Source organism: Sander vitreus, chromosome 11 (genome assembly GCF_031162955.1).
Source record: "Sander vitreus isolate 19-12246 chromosome 11, sanVit1, whole genome shotgun sequence".
NCBI lineage: Eukaryota > Metazoa > Chordata > Actinopteri > Perciformes > Percidae > Sander > Sander vitreus.
In genome coordinates this window covers 8,447,276-8,466,643 of record NC_135865.1, presented here as the reverse complement: position 1 = coordinate 8,466,643, position 19,368 = coordinate 8,447,276, and the positions used below count along the sequence as shown (strand labels likewise).

Below are 19,368 nucleotides of genomic sequence, written 5' to 3'. Positions count from 1 at the left end.
AGAGCTAAGTCTACGTGCTGAACAATCTGCAACAGACTGCTTGTGTCTGCAAGAAAACTTCCATCTCCGTTTCTCGAAGGGTATTTGATAGATGACACTACCCTCCCTTGTTCTGAAGGTAATATCTGACCCTGCAGCCAAGTCAGAGCTTTCAAACAAATTGGAATCTGCTCAGTGAGGTTTCTCATGTCTTTGTCAGGATTTTAAGAATATTGTGCGTATAACATGCAGTAATTTGCCATAAGGATATAGTTTTCCTACTGTGTATGCGTATCATCCCATCGTATCAGCCCAACCATATCAAATAAACTGTGAAATAGGTAAAGTATGCCTTTCAGTAGGGTCAAACAAGCATTTTCTGCTCATTTTCTGGAAAACGTTACTAGACAAGAGAAGGTTTCTCAGGGGTCATGCGATATACTGTAGGTCTGAAAAGACTTTAACGGCTTCATAGTTGTGTGTATTTGTGTGCATTTCTTTTCATGCAACACCCCCGGAAAGAGCAACTCACGGTGTGTCTGTGTGTCCGTACATGTGTACATATCTGTTCATGGATTCAGGTCCACATACCGAATAAAAGCTCAGCGTAGCAAGTGGATTTCTGCCTCCTTCCACTTCATGTCATCCAGCACAAAAGCAAATATTGCCTCCATTTTCCACACTTCTTTGTCCATTTTTTATCTTTTTTCTCGTGCCTAGTGTCCCTCATATACACAGTCATACACACCACATAAACAAACCTCGCACACATACAGTATATACAAAATAGTCTATATTGGATTAACACACTTTTGTTATTATTTCAATTTTAACATATGTCTCATACTGTATGTATATATATATATATATAATATATATTTAGTAATATACATTACATACAACTTTAATAAGGATTTTGTGTCTTTTTCATTACATGAAAGTATAACACATTGACCTCATTTATATTTCTGTTTACACATGATTGACGTAAAAAATCCATAAATAATTAGGTGTGTGTAATGTTAGTCATTGTAATAAAATACCTGTCTCATAAATTTGGGAGTGATACCCAATGCAGATTAAGCTTTTATAGAATACCTGAACTGAAATTTGACTCTGGAGGGAATGGATGGACGACAGGAGAAGCAGAGAAGAAGAAAAACAGAGCACGGTTTGACACAGGGAGAAGAGAAGAGGTCAAGACTTCCATGAGATTAGAAGAGATACAAAAAAAATAGAGGATAGAATCAAAAGAAGGCCCGGCCATCATCGACTGGTGCCAATCATCTGAAAGAGGAAGAAAGTGTGTGAGGGAGAAAGTGTCACTTTCATCCTATTACAGCTCCATCTAACCTGCCACTGTAGCCACCTGCTCCCACTGTCTCACACACACACGCACACACGCACACACACACACACACACACACACACAGACACACACTAGCACATGCATACATTCACTTTCACATACACGCACACATTAGAAGGTGGCTGTTGCTGCTCTTATGTGATTATGGTCTTATGCTAAGTCCTGCTCCTGAGATATCATAGAGAAATAAATAAATAATACGAGAATCCACAAATGAAAACCCAGCAGAGATTTTCTACCTAAGGCGCTGACATTATAAAAAATGGCAGAGGGAGTAGAAATTTACCCTGCTCTCATCTCTGCTGTCTCTGTCCTCTTGCCCATCATCTGTACATCTCTGTCCGGTAAATTGTCTCCCCTTTAACCCCTACCTCTTTTCAGCAGCCCCTCCACACTTCTCTCTCGCTCTCTCTCTCTCTCTCTCTCTCGTCTTCCTTGGAATTCACCTTTCTTTGTTCCCCCCTAATCCTCAAAGGGTAACTTTTTTAAGTCGGGAAGTTGGGGTAGAAAGGAGTGAGAGACACAGATGGAGAGTTGGGGGTAGAGGTAGACGGATATACTATCTGGGTGGTAGGGAGGGGGCTTAGAGGAAACCAAATTATCTTACTTCACTTTTTCCGGCACCCCTTTTCCTCATTCTTCTCTCTGTCCCTCTATATATGCCATCACCCCTGACTCGCTATTTCTCTCGCTCTGTCCCCTTATCAACTCCCCACCTTGCACTTTCAAGGACAAGCTTAACTGTTAAGAACACTAAGGCTTGGATAGACTTGTGTGTGTGAATGGGTGTTGGTTTTAAATGTATGTGTACAGTTTGTGTGATTCTGTGTGTGTGTGTGTGTGTTCAGTCTTTTATTTGATATTTTTTACTGCATGTATAATATATATTTATGTCACCGAATGGATGTGTACTCGGTAGGGTGTGCGCACAGCTGAATATTGTGTGTGTGTGTGTGTGTGTGTGTGTGTGTGTGTGTGGTTTTGTGTGTATTGCGCCAAAGGCTTTGCAGCAGAAAATAATCCTATCCTCTCTGCTATCACCTTACCTTCCTTCTTACTATCATTTATTTATCCCCATCTCTCTCTCTCTCTCTCCCAACTCACTCATCATTTTCCCTATTCTCTCTCTGTCTCTCTCTTTCTATGTCTCTCTCTCTCTCTCTCTCTCTCTCTCTCTCTGTCCCTCTCTCTCTTTTTGATTCATTTCTACCCCTCACTTTCCTCACTCATTCTTCCTAAAGAAAAGTATATAAACACACAAAAATAGCAGCATTTTGAACTGAAAAAAGTGTACTGCTAGCTCCATTTTTACTGTTCAGGATCAGATGTTTTCGTCGCTGTATGCATTTTATTAATTTAGGTGTGGCAAAAACAATCTTGTAACATATTCTCATATATGGGGACTTAATTCCCATTTGGGAACAAAAACTTAGTCCTTGTTAGGGTTGGGTTTAGGCAGGTAGTAGTTATTGTTAAGGTTAAGTCTCCAGGGAAAAATGCCATGTCCTCCGTAATGACAAAAACAAGTTTGTGTGTGTCACCCTGTGTGTAGCTGTCTGCTGCAACAGTGTTGGGATTATCACCTGTCTGATAGCTTTTAAATGCCTTTTTTTTTTTTTAAAGGAATTAATTTGATTGATAGCTCAGTGTACTGATATGCATACATACAAACAAACAAACAAACACAGAAACCTAACTCCCTCATAAACCTGCACTAAATAAACAGGATACGCTTTGCATTAAGTAGTATTAATCACTGTATTCATGGGAGACACTCTAAGCTGCGTGCTTTGGGGGAAATTGACCTTCTGTGGTCTTAATTGTACGAGAGGCTCAACAGCGCTGTGACATTTAACTGTGCTCCAGTCTTAATTCTTAGCCCTTTATTCTAGTGCTCTGTTGACATTTCAGCAGGAACAGCTTTGTGAATAAAGATGACTGTTGCTTCTTTGGCGTTGTAAACAAATAAGCAAATTTGCCCATGATTTTTTTTTATTCTTTCACACTCTTCCTCTGCCTCTCTTGCACACATTTCACTTTTCACTTTTGAACTTCCGTCACTCTTTTGAACGTAGCTCTCTGTGTCTCTTAGCAGGGCCGAGTGAGATTTTACAGCCCAATAGTACAAAGTGACCAAAATGGTGTATGTCTGCAGAGTATTCACGGGGTGCTTGATCAAAAGCAATGACTCAGCGATAACTTTGCCAGGTGCTGAGATTTTTGTTTTTGAAACTTAACTCCCCAGCCCACAGCTTTTACTGTTTTGTAAACACACAAAGAAACACCACCCACTTAGACGCATTTTTATTTTCCCAAAGATGGATCACAATGTTACAAGCAGGTCATAACTGTGCCACATATTTTGTAGTAAAGCTAAGAGAAGAAAACTCAAAGCATTATTATTATAACTCAATTGTTAAGCGTAACTTTCCTTAGGAATTCTGATCAATCTCATGTAGGGGATAGATATACTGTATGTTTGGTTTTGTATTTCCCCTGAAAGGAATACTTTGGTTTATTTGCTTCCTGGCAGAGTGATGGATGAGGAAATCGAAACGACTCTCCTGTCCGTATGTTAAATATGAAACTACAACCAGCAGCCAGTTATTTTAGCTTAGCATAAATACTGGAAATATGGGGAAACGGCTAGCCTGGATCTGTCCCAAGGTAGTCTATATCCACGTCCTTCCAATTCTGGGATCTGTCCAATCTGAGTTTTCTGTTTTTCTGTTTACGTTCAAAACAACTTTTGAACGTACACGTTCTGCCAAAACAAGTTTCTTCCCGAGGCTATTTTGCAGAGGCACTGTTCCTCCGTGCGGCGCTATGCGCCGCCCATGACGATTGTGATTGGTTTAAAGAAATGCCAATAAACCAGAGCACGTTTTTCTCCCATCCCAGTTTTTTAATTTGTTCAAATCTAACTGATTAATCCGAACATAGTTGACTTTGTCGACTGTCTCCTGTGTAAATGATGTACTATGGAAAGGCCTCACTACAGTAGCTGTGTATGCAGAGGTGAACATGTGAATGTAAATAAGCATGGTCTTGTGAGTGTACTTGTCTACTCTTTTTCCTTTAGTGCCTCTTTATTAAGAAGCTGTAGTAATTAGCCTGTGAAAATGGATGGCTTTTCAACAGCAGCTGCAATTACTGCTTTCTCGAAAATGAATGGATGGATGGATTGGCAGAGGGATGGCATCTAGTATTAAATGCATGGATGGAGAGTTAAAGAATAAATAAATAAAGCCTTTGATGGAGGGCAGGGGTGAATGAACGCAAGGAAGTCTGCATGGTTGGGGAGAAGTAGGGGGAAGGAAACATGGAGCGTAGGAGGAAGTACAAGGTGAATGAGCTTGTTTTATCTTGTCTGTTTTTTTTTTACATTTGAGTGAAAGTGGATGACATCACAGGTAATTGCATGTTGCCAGGAAAGGTTATCAGCTAAATTTGATGTGAGTTTGGAAAGGAAATGAAGGAGAAGAAATTACAAATTGGCATCTGGTACCAAAAAGAAATCTGCTGTAAGATTTCTCTTTGTGTACCATTTTAAAAGCTGAGTCATAACTGACTTTACACACAGACGACAGGTGTTAGATTTTTTCTCCCTCACTAGAGGCTAAAATAACAAGATGTGTGAGGTGTGCGTGTGTGTGTGTGTGTGCATATATTTTTCACTAGTAAAGAAGTCCCAGGATTGATTTCCCCATGCACCACAGTGCATAATCACTGTAGCTTGTACTGCACTGCCAACTCCGCATCCATCTTCATCATGGTTTGCATTGCTTTCATTTTGATCAGAAAGAAGATTGTGTCACTCATCTGACACATCTTTTATGTTTTCAGTACTCATTCACTTTTTTTATACGGATGTGTGCAATTTAATTTCTTTTAAGCACCGCTGGGAGGGGCATTCACAATTTAGTTGTATTCATTGTAATATAATGACAATATAGTCTCTTTGTTGAAGCGAGAGACTGGCTTGCTTTGTTTTTACTTTAAATGCTGATGATCTACATTTTCAAGTCCAAACAACTTGTAATCTTTGTTTATGTCAAAGAATATACGTTTCTACACTGTACCGCAAGAATGGTTACTCATTGGGCCCTATCTTCCACCCTGTGCAGCGCAAAGCCCGACGAAAGTGTTCCATTTCCCGTCCAGCCCCCGCGTCGTTTAAATAGCAAATGCACCTGCGCCCATGGGCGTGCTGGTCTTACAGGGAGGTGTGTTCAGGTGAATTTTTGGCGTATTGCTATCTTGAGGCAGCGGTAAGTGATCACACAATTGACCAACAAAAACCTGGTCTAAAGTCAATAACGCAGTATTTTATTGTTATTTTAACAGCGCATTAGTAAAATGTGTCTAGACTGACACTGACCTTCATTTATCAACCTAACGTAGAAACCAGCGCAGATATGAGCGCAGAAATCCTCTTACGACAGGCTTTATGCGTGATTCATGAAACGTTCGTATCACACCAATCAGAGCGTACATTGATAAATGCAGCGGATGGAAACGATTGTAATTTAAATATCACGCCCCAATATGTTCTCAGTTTTGAGGCCTCGCCCCTACAATTTACGACATAATCTGGCTAAGAAGCAGCACTTTTCAGAGGTGGAGATTGAATCCCTGATGTCTCAGGTTCATTTGCACTAACGTGTGTAGATTTGGCAGCCTGAAAACTTATTAAAGGCTGTAGAAAGAATGCGGAATGGAAAGAGATCACTGATTTGGTCAACAGTGTTGCCGTGGTAAATCGGTGTAGGGCTGCAGCTATCGATTATTTTAGTAATTGAGTATTCTACAGATTATTCCATTGATTTATCGAGTAATCAGATAAGAAATACTTTTGTTTTATTAAAGAGCAATAATAAACAATAGTTTGGTTAAATTTTTGGAAAAAGCAACATTTTTGTTGCCTACATTGCTTACAATATCATCTCTTAAAAACCTAAACATATGAAGTGCATTTAAGTGCCATATTACATAGTTTTTTTAAAGATTTTTTTTTTTCAAATGATATCAACCTCACACTAAGGCATACATTAAACATACATAAACATGACCTTAAGTTGTGCAACTTAACTTTCAGAACTATAAGTTTCAACCTGAGACTGATCTGTATATAGGCCAATATGTAAATATTAATTATACTCAACCTATTTTCATTTATATATTTGATTACATTGTTACACAGCTCTGTTACACGTATGCTATTAGATCGTTGATCAGCTGTTTCTCTGTGAAGAGAGAGAGAGAGAAAATGGTGCGCAACAATCAGCTGTTTCTCCGAAGGGACAGTCAACAAGTCGGCTCTTTAGATCAGATTGTGGTCACCACTACATATTTTCTTGTCTTTGTGTTTGGTATGATTTACTTTTGTCGGGTCCGCTTCGTGGAATGGATGAGAAATGTTTTCTGTTGAGATGCTGAAGCATTGACGTCATGCTATTATTGTGGTAAGCTAGTTTGGTTTTTCAGTAGACACACTGTACAGAGTTCTCGTTTTAACTACGTTTGATCTGATTCCAAACTTTGGACACTTTCTGTCGTTTTCTCCAGCCTGTCTCTTCTCTTAGCCCCTCACTATTTACGCTCTGGCATCGCCAGCAGCAGACTGAGCGGTGTCTGGTGTGCGACAGTAATAATGATCCGTGTGGAAACACCGTCCGTCAGCAAGACAACGTTGGTAACATTGATTTAACGAAGTTTCGAGGCAAATCATTTTGCATCGAGGATTTTTTGTAATCAAATTATTCGAGTTATTCGAGGAATTGTTTCAGCCCTAAATCGGTGTCCAGCTGAAGTTTATTTAATTTATACATCCTGGATGTATGATATAGTCTTAATAGTAATATACAGGCTTATATTGCAATCTCTTAGGCCTACATGGTGTACCTATATTTAAATAAACACACAGTAGCGGAGTTTATGCAGTCATTTATTTTACTCGTGTTTTTTTCATGAGTCAGAGCCAGGCAACAGCTGTGAGGGAGAGCACATGTCCTCCGCCCCCCCTGTCTCCTTCGTATAGCCCCCAGTCAGGGCTGTGCTGGACACTGCTCTCTGGGCATCGGGTCATCTGGCTCCAGAACCCCACAGGCTCAAACATTGTTGTAGACTTTTTCTGGCGTGTATAGGGTTGTGTATTGTTATACACACAGGAACGTGCAGCAGCACACAAACAAAAAGATTAAAACAATTTAAATATTACAATGTGAAACAGTATTATGATATTATCTGCTTGTGTGCTTTCACTTCACGCACGAGCAGATCAGTTTCTTCTCCTGAAAATCTCTCCCTCCTGCTTAGCAAATCCACCATCATAATAGTAATGCACCAAGGTACAAACGCACCTGGCTTTTAAAGGGAATGGGAGATGACACTCTGATTGGTTTATTGCATGTTACACCCAAAACACACCTATGATTAATTAAGACAACAACCCTTTTGAACCATGCACCCGGTGCATGGACTAGCAAAAGTGGATTCATTTGCACCAGGCGCTTCACGCCGTGCACTTAGATCGTTAAAATAGGGCCCATTGTCTTTTGTTGTTCGCAGTTACAGTACAGACAAACGTCTTCAGGTGGCCCTCCTCCAAATACACCCGTCTACAACTTTTCTGGCTACACACACTAACATGCACAGGCGTTGGGCATTAGCAGATACGACACACACACACACACGTGCGCACACACAGATATTGCAGCCTCTTCAGAGCTGTGTTTTAATTGAGTCAGCCCAAAGTGCTGGCTGAGCAGAACGATATGATTGATACGGATTAGAACCAGCCTTCCCATATTCATTGATTTTTACACGGGTGGAAGGCAGGGTGGGGGGCACGATGGAGGGATGACAGAAAGGAAGCAAAATCTTTTTCTATTGATTTACGGAAGGAGAAAAGGACATTGGTAGTGAGACAGATGGACTGAGAGTAAAAGAAACGTATGGAAGGTAGGGATTGTAAGAGGGACCCCCCCCCTCCCCTCTCTATCAGTTGTGCAGAAGGAGCGAAGAAGTAGAAGAAGGGAACAGAAGTGACTGATGGAGATTATGTGGTTGCTCTTTGTCATCATTGATTTTAGCAAGGGAAGGGGTAGCGAAAGACAATAGGGGATAGGATGTGGGATAAGGATGGAAGTAAATGGGAAGGGAGCACATAGAGAGAGTAGTAAATTCAGCGATAAATGATGGATGGATGGATGCATGGAAAGGATATAGGAAGGTTGAGTAAGATAACAGAATGAAGGGTGTGGGAGAAAAAAAAGCAATCTTAAGTAAGAGTGAAGATTTAACAGTACTCAGAGGAAGCCTTTATTTCACTTAAGGAGAGTTGGTTAATGAAGGGAAAAGATGGACATTGAGAGGGAGAGAGGATGTAAGGGGGAGGTGAGAAAGAGTCAGAAGGGGGGATGAAGAGGAAGAGAGAGATGATGAAGACGTGTTGAAGAGGAGCACAAAAAGAGTTGAAGAGAGAGATGGAAGAGAGAAAGAGACACTTCACATTTGGAATAAGTAGTCTCGTTGAGACAGTATGCAGCTACCCAATACTCCATGTCCATCTAAATCCCTTTGAAATCCTTGAAACAGCTCGAGTGAAAAGGATGGGACGCTTGAGCCATTATATGTGTGTGTCTGTGTGTAAGATAAAAAGGGAGAGAAAAAAATATAAGATAGAGGGAACCAGACTATGAGTGTGTGTGTGTGTGTGTGTGTGTGTGTGTGTGTGTGTGTGTGTGTGTGTGTGTGTGTGTGCTGAAAGTGATGGGATGGTGTATTTTTAAGGGTCTGTTGAAAGATGAACCCCTATTACAGTGTGTGTGCCTATGCAAGTATGGAAGTATATTGACGACAAGAGAGTTGAGAGTGCACACAACTCATTCAAGTGCTGCTCAGTCTGCATGTCAACATTTGAGATTCGTACGAGCAGAATGAGATTTGTACGTGAGAGGGGACAGAATTTTGAGCATAACAGATGATCTGAGCAGCAAGAGGATTTGTGTAACTACATTTGAGCCAGCAACAAAAAGCTGCTCGAGCTCACTTTTGCAAGTCTGAATCCTCTGAAACTCAAACTAAGAGCAATGCATCATCTGTTCCATTTCACCACGAAGTGAAGGTTCATCCTGTCAGACCCTTTCTTCTACTTCAAAGCTACTAAAAGCTGGGACAGTGGTGTTTATTTAACCACCAGAGCAGTATTTTAACTGAATCTCATTTCTCTAAAGCTGTCTATATTATCCTGAAAATCAAAAACACGATGACTCTTACTGTGATGACTTAAATCACATTACAATTACACATCACAATTTGTTGGCAAATTATCTAGTTTTTAAGCCATCATGGCAGAGTAATTTTAAGAGTCAAATCGATTTAAAAGTATCTACTAGGTAATGCGTTGTGGCTGTGTTGGCTTCGTGTTAACTTCTATTTGTATTGTGATTTTCTGAACCTAATAAAGGATTTTCTTTTTTCTTATTTTTCCGTTTTTATGAGTAATTTAAATGAGACAATTATTGTAACCATTATAAGAAAAACATTTATGAATGAAGCTCACTTCTGAGCGGAATTCGGCCCTCAGCAATGCAATGAGCCTGATATGGGATGGTTTACTGCGATCTGATGCAACTCTATGTCGGATTAAAAAAAGAAATGGTTCAAACGCGTGGAGCAAATCCAATATGCAGGTAAACTAGGTGACAGTAAGGGATCACATCACATGGACCGCCAGAATTTGGCTAAACTTCAATCTACAATGCATATACATACACACACCCACAATAACTAAAATTGTACACTGAACGATAATGCATAAAGGCATATACACTGGGGAGAACAAGTATTTGATACACTGCCGATTTTGCAGGTTTTCCCACTTACAAAGCATGTAGAAGTCTGTAATTTTTATCATAGGTACTCTTCAACTGTGAGTGACGGAATCTAAAACAAAAATCCAGAAATTCACATTGTATGATTTTTAAGTAATTAATTAGCATTTTATTGCATGACATAAGTATCTGATACATCAGAAAAGCAGAACTTAATATTTGGTACAGACACCTTTGTTTGCAATTACAGAGATCATACGTTTCCTGTAGTTCTTGACCAGGTTTGCACACACTGCAGGAGGGATTTTTGCCCACTCCTCCATACAGACCTTCTCCAGATCCTTCAGGTTTCGGGGCTGTCGCTGGGCAACACGGACTTTCAGCTCACTCTAAAGATTTTCTATTGGGTTCAGGTCTGGAGACTTGCTAGGCCACTCCAGGACCTTGAGATGCTTCTTACGGAGCCACTCCTTAGTTGCCCTGGCTGTGTGTTTCGGGTCGTTGTCATGCTGGAAGACCTAGTCACAACCCATCTTCAGTGCCCTTACTGAGGGAAGGAGGTTGTTGGCCAAGATCTTGCGATACATGGCCCCAATCCATCTTCCCCTCAATACGGTGCAGTTGTCCTGTCACCGTTGCAGAAAAGCATCCCCAAAGAATGATGTTTCCACCTCTATGCTTCATGGTTGGGATGGTGTTGTTGGGGTTGTACTCATCCTTCTTCTTCCTCCAAACACGGCAAGTGGAGTTTAGACCAAAAAACTCTATTTTTGTCTCATCAGACCACATGACCTTCTCCCATTCCTCCTCTGGATCATTCAGATGGTCATTGGCAAACTTCAGACGGGCCTGGACATGCGCTGGCTTGAGCAGGGGGACCTTGCCTGCGCTGCAGGATTTTAATCCCTGATGGCGTAGTGTGTTACTAATGGTTTTCTTTGAGACTGTGGTCCCAGCTGTCTTCAGGTCACTGACCAGGTCCTGCCGTGTAGTTCTGGGCTGATCCCTCACCTTCCTCATGATCATTGATGCCCCACGAGGTGAGATCTTGCATGGCGCCCCAGACCGAGGGAGATTGACCGTCATCTTGAACTTCTTCCATTTTCTAATAATTGTGCCAACAGTTGTTGCCTTCTCACCAAGCTGCTCGCCTATTATCCTATAGCCCATCCAAGCCTTGTGCAGGTCTAACATTTTATCCCTGATGTCCTTACACAGCTCTCTGGTCTTGGCCATTGTGGAGAGGTTGGAGTATGTTTGATTGAGTGTGTGGACAGGTGTCTTTTATACAGGTAACAAGTTCAAACAGGTGCAGTTAATACAGGTAATGAGTGGAGAACAGGAGAGCTTCTTAAAGAAAAACTAACAGGTCTGTGAGAGCCGGAATTCTTACTGGTTGGTAGGTGATCAAATACGTATGTCATGCAATAAAATGCAAATTAATTACTTAAAAATCATACAATGTGAATTTTGTTTTAGATTCCGTCTCTCACAGTTGAAGTTTACCTATGATAAAAATTACAGACCTCTACATGCTTTGTAAGTAGGAAAACCTGCAAAATTGGCAGTGTATCAAATACTTGTTCTCCCCACTGTATGTATGTAAATCAAATGTCCTTAATAGCCATACAGTTGCCAATCGCTCCTTACAGCAACTTAGAGCTGGCTTTTTTCCTTGTGTGGATTTTGAAAAAGACATGACCCTGTCGTCCAAATGTGGGTTTGACCTGTTGCAGCTTGCTATTCAAAAATGTTTTTCAAGCATCCTCTTGAGATCTCAAGTGCTAAGAAGCTGCCAAAACAGCTGGAGAAAATTGAGAGAGTAGACTCAGAAACGAGAGCACGCTCAAATGTGATTGTGCTCTAACAAATCCGCTCCTGTGCACTCTCAAAGATTCACGTGCAGACTGAGTAGAGCTCAGAATTTGTTTCGCGCTCTGACAAATCTTTTCTTGTCAATATACTTCCATATGTAAGTGTGTGTGTGTCACTTTCTGTGTGTGGGGTCTGCTCCCTCTCCCTTCAGTATCAGTCTCTTTTGCTTAATTTCCACGCTCTCCTCTCTGCCTCTCCTCTGCTTACTATGCCGTGAAATGGTTTTTCACCAGACCATTACCCCAACCAGTGCACTGCACTGCCACAGCCCTGTCAGCGAGAGGGAGTGTGTTTAAATGTGTGCGTGCATGTGTTAGGGCTAGGCAATATATCAATATTATATTGATATGATATGAGACTAGATATTGTCTTAGATTTTGGATATCGTAATATCGTTACATAACGTAAGTTTTGTCTTATTCCTGGTTGTAAAGGCCACATTACAGTAAAGTGATGTCATTTTCTGAACTTACTTACTTGTTCCAGCTGTACTATTATTTGCCTTCTACCACTTAGTTATTGTATCCACATGACTGATGGTTATTTATCTAAAATCGAAATGTGAAGATATTTTGTTAAAGCACCAATTGTCAACCCTACAATATCGTCGCAATATCGACATTGAGGTATTAGGTCAAGAATATTGTGATATCTGATTTTCTCTAGTTCGCCCAGCCCTAGTGTGTGTGTGTGTGTGTGTGTGTGTGTGTGTTCGTGTGTGTGTGTGCCTAGAGAGAGGGGGGTGTGATTGGCTGCGTGCATGAGAGAGACTGTACATGTGTATGTATACAGTAGCTGCACTTGAAAGACAAAGACTGTGCATGTTTTGTTTACTGTATGTGTGGGGAAGATGGATTGTGTGCACATATTGGTATGTGTGTGTGCATGTAACTGTGTGTGCGTGCGTGCGCCTGCCTGCCTGCCTGTGAAGGAAAAAAGGTGTGTACAGTATGTCCCACGCAAGCTCAGCTGTCATAGTTTTTGCCCTGCACTGTACTCCTGTCACAGTTGTGAGTGCTGAGAGTCTACTAACATCTCACACACACACACACACACACACACACTTGCACACACAGTGGTAGCAGGCGAGTCATTCTGCTCACTGACAAACTACTACTTACACACATACTTTTAACATCATGTTTAAATTGTGTCGTTTTTGTCCCTTTCACCTCCCCTCTCTGTTGTCCTCGTCTTCACCCCATGCACTCCCTTGTTTTATAATTCACCTCTCAATGGCTTCATAATATCCCTCCTTCTCTCTATATTGCTCTTCTTCATCCAAACTCATTTACTTCGCATTTGCTCTATCTCTCTTTCCTCCTTTCTTCTCCATCTAATGCCTTTTCATTCTTTCACTCCACCTCTCTATTCCCGCCTAATATCCCGCTGTCTCTCTACCTGAGATATTGAAGCTATAAAGACAGGTGTTCAAAAGAAAGCAGGAGCTGCAAATCTGTTTGATATGCCTCCTGGCATCATTCCCTGGAATGCAGAGAGAAGTGGAGAGGCAGAGAGAGAAGAAAAACGCAGTGGTCTGTAATATCTAATTTTCTGCACCTTTTGAGTTGACAATATTATCTTTATTTGAGGAGAGAAGAAGAGCCTAGTTTACTATAAAACCTTCAACCTTTTCCCTTCACTACTTGGGACACACACAAACACTTCACCCTCACGGTGCACATCCTACTTTGACGAGACATTATGGTTCCAAAATGTGCAGATGGCATACAATAATGTCCCTTCGGAGGTACAACAGTGTACTTAGAGAAATAGTTATGTGTTGTGCAATTGTATCTGATAGAGATGTGTGTTATCAACAAAAGCACCATTTTACAAGTGGCAAAGATGTGATAGACTAAATTTGATGGGCTATTTTAAGAGACTCTGCTTCACACAGACCCTAAAGAGACTGTATAATGCTGCATATAAGTATTGCTTTTATTGTTGCAGTTCAGCATGTATGCAGACTTCCGACACTCAATCACCTGAATCATATGTCACTCACTCACCCCACATTATGTTAAAGAGTCTAATTCACAATATTCAGTGGGTATTACAGATAAAATGGGTTTGTGTGTGTGTGTGTGTGTGTGTGTGTGTGTGTGTGTGTGTGTGTGTGTGTGTGTGTGTGTGTGTGTGTGTGTGTGTGTGTTAATGGGGCTTGTTGACGTTTGGGGTTTAGTTGACTTCTTAAAGGAGCGCAGCGGCAGCTGGAATCTCCCTACTGAATAGGCTGGGATAATCTCAGGGAAAGCAGCTGTGTGTTGTGTGTGTGTGTGTGTGTGTGTGTGTGTGTGTGTGTGTGTAAGAGGGAAAAAGAGAGGAGTGAGAATAAGTGGAGGAAGAGAAAATGAGATGTGAGGGTGAGAGAGAACCAGTGAAATGTTGAGTAAAAGAGGAAGTAGGAGAGATTGAACTGTCAGCAGCTTGAATTAATCTTTTTTTTCTAAATATGAAGATGAGACTGCAGGACTGTGTGTGTGTGTGTGTGTGTGTGTGTGTGTGTGTGTGTGTGTGTGTGTGCGAGTGAGCAAGACGACTCCATCCTGTTTTGAAGTAACCTAATCTAGGAGGCCTCAACCTCTGTATCACAAACAGAATACACAGAAACACACTCACAAACACACATACAAGGAAAGGGGATTATGGGTATGCACTGCACACGCTTAGGTTCCCAGTTATTACTATGTTCGGCAGGGAAATATATGATTTTGTCTGTTTTTTTTAATACATCAAAATGTTGTTATTCAAGTACACACACTCAAACTAAGAAATCGTCTCTCTTTACCAGATGCCAGGCAGAGGGACAGATCATCGATTGGCACCACGTTATGAAGAGGTGGAACGTCAGTATGCCTCCTTACCAAGGTACGGCTTCTTCTCCTTCCCCTTGTATGAGGAGGTCCAAAAAGTCAATGTTTTACTGCAGGTATCACTCTTTTCTTCTTTTGTTCCTTTTCTCTTTGAAGCCGCTAATTAAATTTGTGTAGTCTGGATGTCTTTCTGAGAGTCTCTGGAGGCCTCAGTCTCAGCCCAGGAACTCACCTTATCCCCTCCCTGGGGAACACACACTCAGACAGGGGTTGAAAACTGATCCCTGACTCCTAGATCTGCTCTCCCACCGAAACTTACTTAGCAAAATCAGTAGTTTTTTAATGAGCATTCTGTAGTGTATTTCTGTACTCTCTAACTTCAAACCTCAGCTATGATAGTTTGGTGTCCTTATGTTGTATTGAACTACAGAGGCAGCAAGTTTCAATACATTTTATATTATTTTAACAACTGTCTTTTGTAAATTTAAAAAGAAAATCAACACAATTTCAAGAACTGCACAACATTATATTGCAAATACATTTTTACAGCATAAGGAACTCATTGTGGATTTAGCTCATGTAATACAGTTTTCTTCTTTTTAAATCAGCAACATGAGCTGGTGTCAGACAGTAAGTAGACACTTTTAATTTTCAGTGGGTCCTCACTGAACTGCATATTTTAAATGCATGTGTTTGCATCCATCACAGGGCTGCTATTACAGGATTTTAAAGTGTATCACCATTGAAGGTGTTGTACAAAATCTTTGTTACATTGTAATCATAAGCTATTGTTTGTAAATGTATTTCATTGTTTGATTTTCCAATATCTTCTAGTGGAGTTTATCACCATCTGTTTCAGTCAGACTTAACATCTCGCTCCCCTGTATTTTTTTCTATTTATTTAAACAGTTGCAAGCCAGTAGGCATTTGAGTAGAGGACACAGGAGAGACAACTCTGGTCAGACTTGACTGTCAAGTCTGGAACTTAACCACTTGACTATCTCTGTGCAGCATGTGTTAGCCTATTTCCCAGTGTATTTTGTTGTTACCCTCCCTGGACAGCATGACATATCACTAACATTAGCAAGCACAACAACAATAACAGCATCCTGGGTATACTCATCAATTCGTGAAGGATTCTTTTCATTTATTTCTCATATGTTTTCAGATGTAACCAGATAAATATTCAGGTCCAGAACGGCCATAGTTGTTTAAAAGTAGGTCTGAAATGTGCTTGTATAAAACCACAGCTGTTCACTGCCCATTTGAACATGTTAGTCTCAATGTGAAACACATACTATATTTTACAACCATCATCAGTCACTCCTGGTCTTGCAGCATCTCATTTTTCATTTGCAACCTTTATACTTTCACTGCCTGAAAGGCCTCAACTTTAATTATCGTTCTTTTCTTCACTCATTCACTATCTTTACATCTCCATATTTTTTTTCTTTTCCTCTACTTCCCTTTCTAAATTCCTTCTTCTCTCCTCCACAGTGCCTTATTTTTTAGTCCCATTATTTTTCAAAGATAAATAGTACTGTGGTAATGTACTTAAATAAAGCCCCTTAACATGCCTGATATCACTGTACTGTAAACTCTTACCGTATCTAAAAATAAACCGTACTCATGTGAAAATAGAAGTGTAAACTTTACCAGTACAAACTCAGAGAAGTTGTTACTAGATTTTTTCTCACCTCATTTTATTTTGCCTCTAAGAACCAACACCTCAGCAGACTAACATTCAAACAACAAATGTTTGTTTGTGTGTATATGTGTGTGTGTGTGTGTGTGTGTGTGTGTGTGTGTGTGTGTGTGTGTGTGTGTGTGAGAGAGAGAGAGAGAGAGAGAGAGAGAGAGAGAGAGAGAGAGAGAGGAAGTCAAAGAGAGGAATGACAGGCAGAAGTTTAGAACGTTAGAAACTTTATAGCCAGGTTCCCACCCCTGTTAAAATGTTGAGGGATGGCTATTTCACACCTCTTTTGTGTGTTCGCGCGCGTGTGTGTGTGAGAGAGAAAGAGAGAGAGAAAGAGAGAGAGAGATAGAGAGAGTGTCTGTCTGGGTGATGACTTTGGCAGATGGGAGCGAGAACAGTGATGATGGTTTTGAGGTCTGGCTGTGGTATCTGAAAAGCCTTGGGAAATTGGACACACACACACTCACATACAGTACACCCTGTCTCTGTTTCCACTTTCAGACATGCTCTGTAATCCCAAAATGCAGTGCCAATTTTACATGTAGGCCTCGTGTTTGAAAAGGACCCGAGTTATTTTTCCATAAAGTGACTCTGATAATGTGCCTTATTACAACCTGGTAACAGTTCTGAAACATTTGGTACACGGCTGAATTGTGATTTAAAACATTGACAATAACATAGCCTTCTCACATGGGATGATTTTGCATAGGAAGCGATGCTTTAAATGCTTTGGAATTTAATCAGCAGATTTGATTTTGAAGAAAGTAAGAAAGACACAAGCTAAACTATTTTTGTAAAAATGGCTGAATATTGGTCTACCTTCTAAATTAGAGAAGTGCTTTCCCCTCGTGGATGGGCTAACAGTAAGCCATATAGATGCATGTACATAATGCCTTGTAGTGCATAGTCTCACATGGCGGATGCCAAATAGTATGCGAATATTGCACTTCTATCCATAACAGCCTCTCAGATTTAGGTCAATATAAGTTTTCCACAATGAACACACTAATCTGAAAGCCAAAAAAGCTGTTACTAAAGACATACCCAGAAATGTCTCCCTACTGAGAGATTTTATGTCTGAAAGGGACTCATCTCTTTCTCCTTCTGTCTCCATTTAGCTTTCGCATCTCTGTATACACGTTTCTCCTGCTGTCAATTAACTCAAGAGTTATTTCAGAGAGTCAGAGAAAGAGATCATGTTTGGAAACCACATCCAGCCTGTTGACCTTACCAAAACATATTATTTTGCCACCGGCCCAGAAATAGCAAGCAGGTCGTGTGTATCTAATGTCTGCATGCCTGTATACCTGTATGCATGTGTGGGAGGGACCTTGTTTGTGTATGTGTGTATTTGTGAGTGTGCGTTATTATTCAAAGTGAGTCCATAAATAGCTGTGGGGTTGCTTAGTCAGGTACTGTATGACTCGAAGTCAGTTAACTGGAACACAGGGTACGGTGTGTGTGTGTGTGCGCACACACTATCTCTGTGAGACAAGGTTTTGATGGCTCTAAAATTAAAACATGACCCAGCAGTGGATGATGTTTCCCTGCCTAAAGCACAAACACTACCTTACAAACTGTCAGCAAATGTCACTGCGTGAAATAGAGAGGAGTCTGTCGAGGGTATCTTGTGTATTTTGCTATTCTATAAAAAAATATTCAGTGTTTTAAATGTATCATAAAAAGATACACAGGCACTTATGTAACTTTCGGAGTAATCAAACGATTGATTTTAAACATTGAAACCATTTTATATTTTTATTTTATTTATTCAAGCGTTTCGCTCCAGGTGATTTTAGTCCATCAGCATCTTATTCTAACTCATTTAAATATTCAGTACCTCCCTTGCGCTTATATTCAGTACTATGGTCTGTGCTCAAAATTCATATAATAGCATTCTTAACTCTCTTACTCTTTTTTTTTTTTTAGATCCTTAACATCATACCTTCTCTCTGTATTTCATCATTTTCCTATACTTCTCCCCCTCCATCTCACTTTCTCTCAGCCGTGTTATAATACCCAAACAAAGGACTCCTGTTGAGAGTATGTGTCCCTATACCTCTACCCATGAGAGAACCATTTTTTAAACACTGGAGGACATTTGTTGAGGATTAAGACTAGACTTGTTGTGCTTCAAGAGCGGGGCATGAATTAAAGCTGTATATTTTCATTTTATTAGCTAGTTAAGAGTGTCTAGAGACTGACTCAAACAAAGAGAGAGAGGTGTCTGACATTTAGCGAACATTCCTGGCTGGAATCAAAACCTGGAAAGATGCTGATTTAGACCACTGACGATTTTGTTGTAACATTTGAGCATAAATGGATTCATGAAACACCTTTCCTTCAGTTAGTATGTACTCATGCCTATTGTGTGTGTGTGTGTGTGTGTGTGTGTGTGTGTGTGTGTGTGTGTGTGTGTGTTTGGTTATTCTGAGGTCAGTAGATGGCCATCAGTGTGTGTATGGCCAACATTAGCAGGTTGCGCCCCTACCATGTGTGCACCATTACTATCCCATTTACACATTCTCCCTTTCTCTGTCTATTGCACACAACAACCCTGTACTTCTATACTTGTGAGGACATTGACATAATGCATTCCCTTGCCCCTTACCCTAACCTAAACCTAACCTTTCTAACCTGAACCTTAAAACCAACTGTGAACCCTCAAACAGACCTTTAAGGTCTGTCCAAAAGTAAGGACCAGCACAAGTAAACAGAAAAAGCATGTCGCATCTACAATGCATATTTTGCCTCATTACACACACACACACACACACACACACACACACACACACA

General features: G+C 40.6%; 1 protein-coding gene across 8 annotated transcripts in view; it reads left to right on the top strand.

Annotated features, from left to right (window-relative positions):
* LOC144525055 (partitioning defective 3 homolog B-like) overlaps positions 1-19,368 on the top strand; it is a 238,559-nt gene that overhangs the window by 202,543 nt on the left and 16,648 nt on the right. For all 8 annotated transcript variants that reach the window (XM_078261533.1, XM_078261531.1, XM_078261530.1 and 5 more), the window contains one exon: positions 14,855-14,931. In XM_078261533.1, the coding sequence (XP_078117659.1) occupies positions 14,855-14,931 (77 nt within the window). The remainder of the gene's footprint in view (positions 1-14,854; positions 14,932-19,368) is intronic.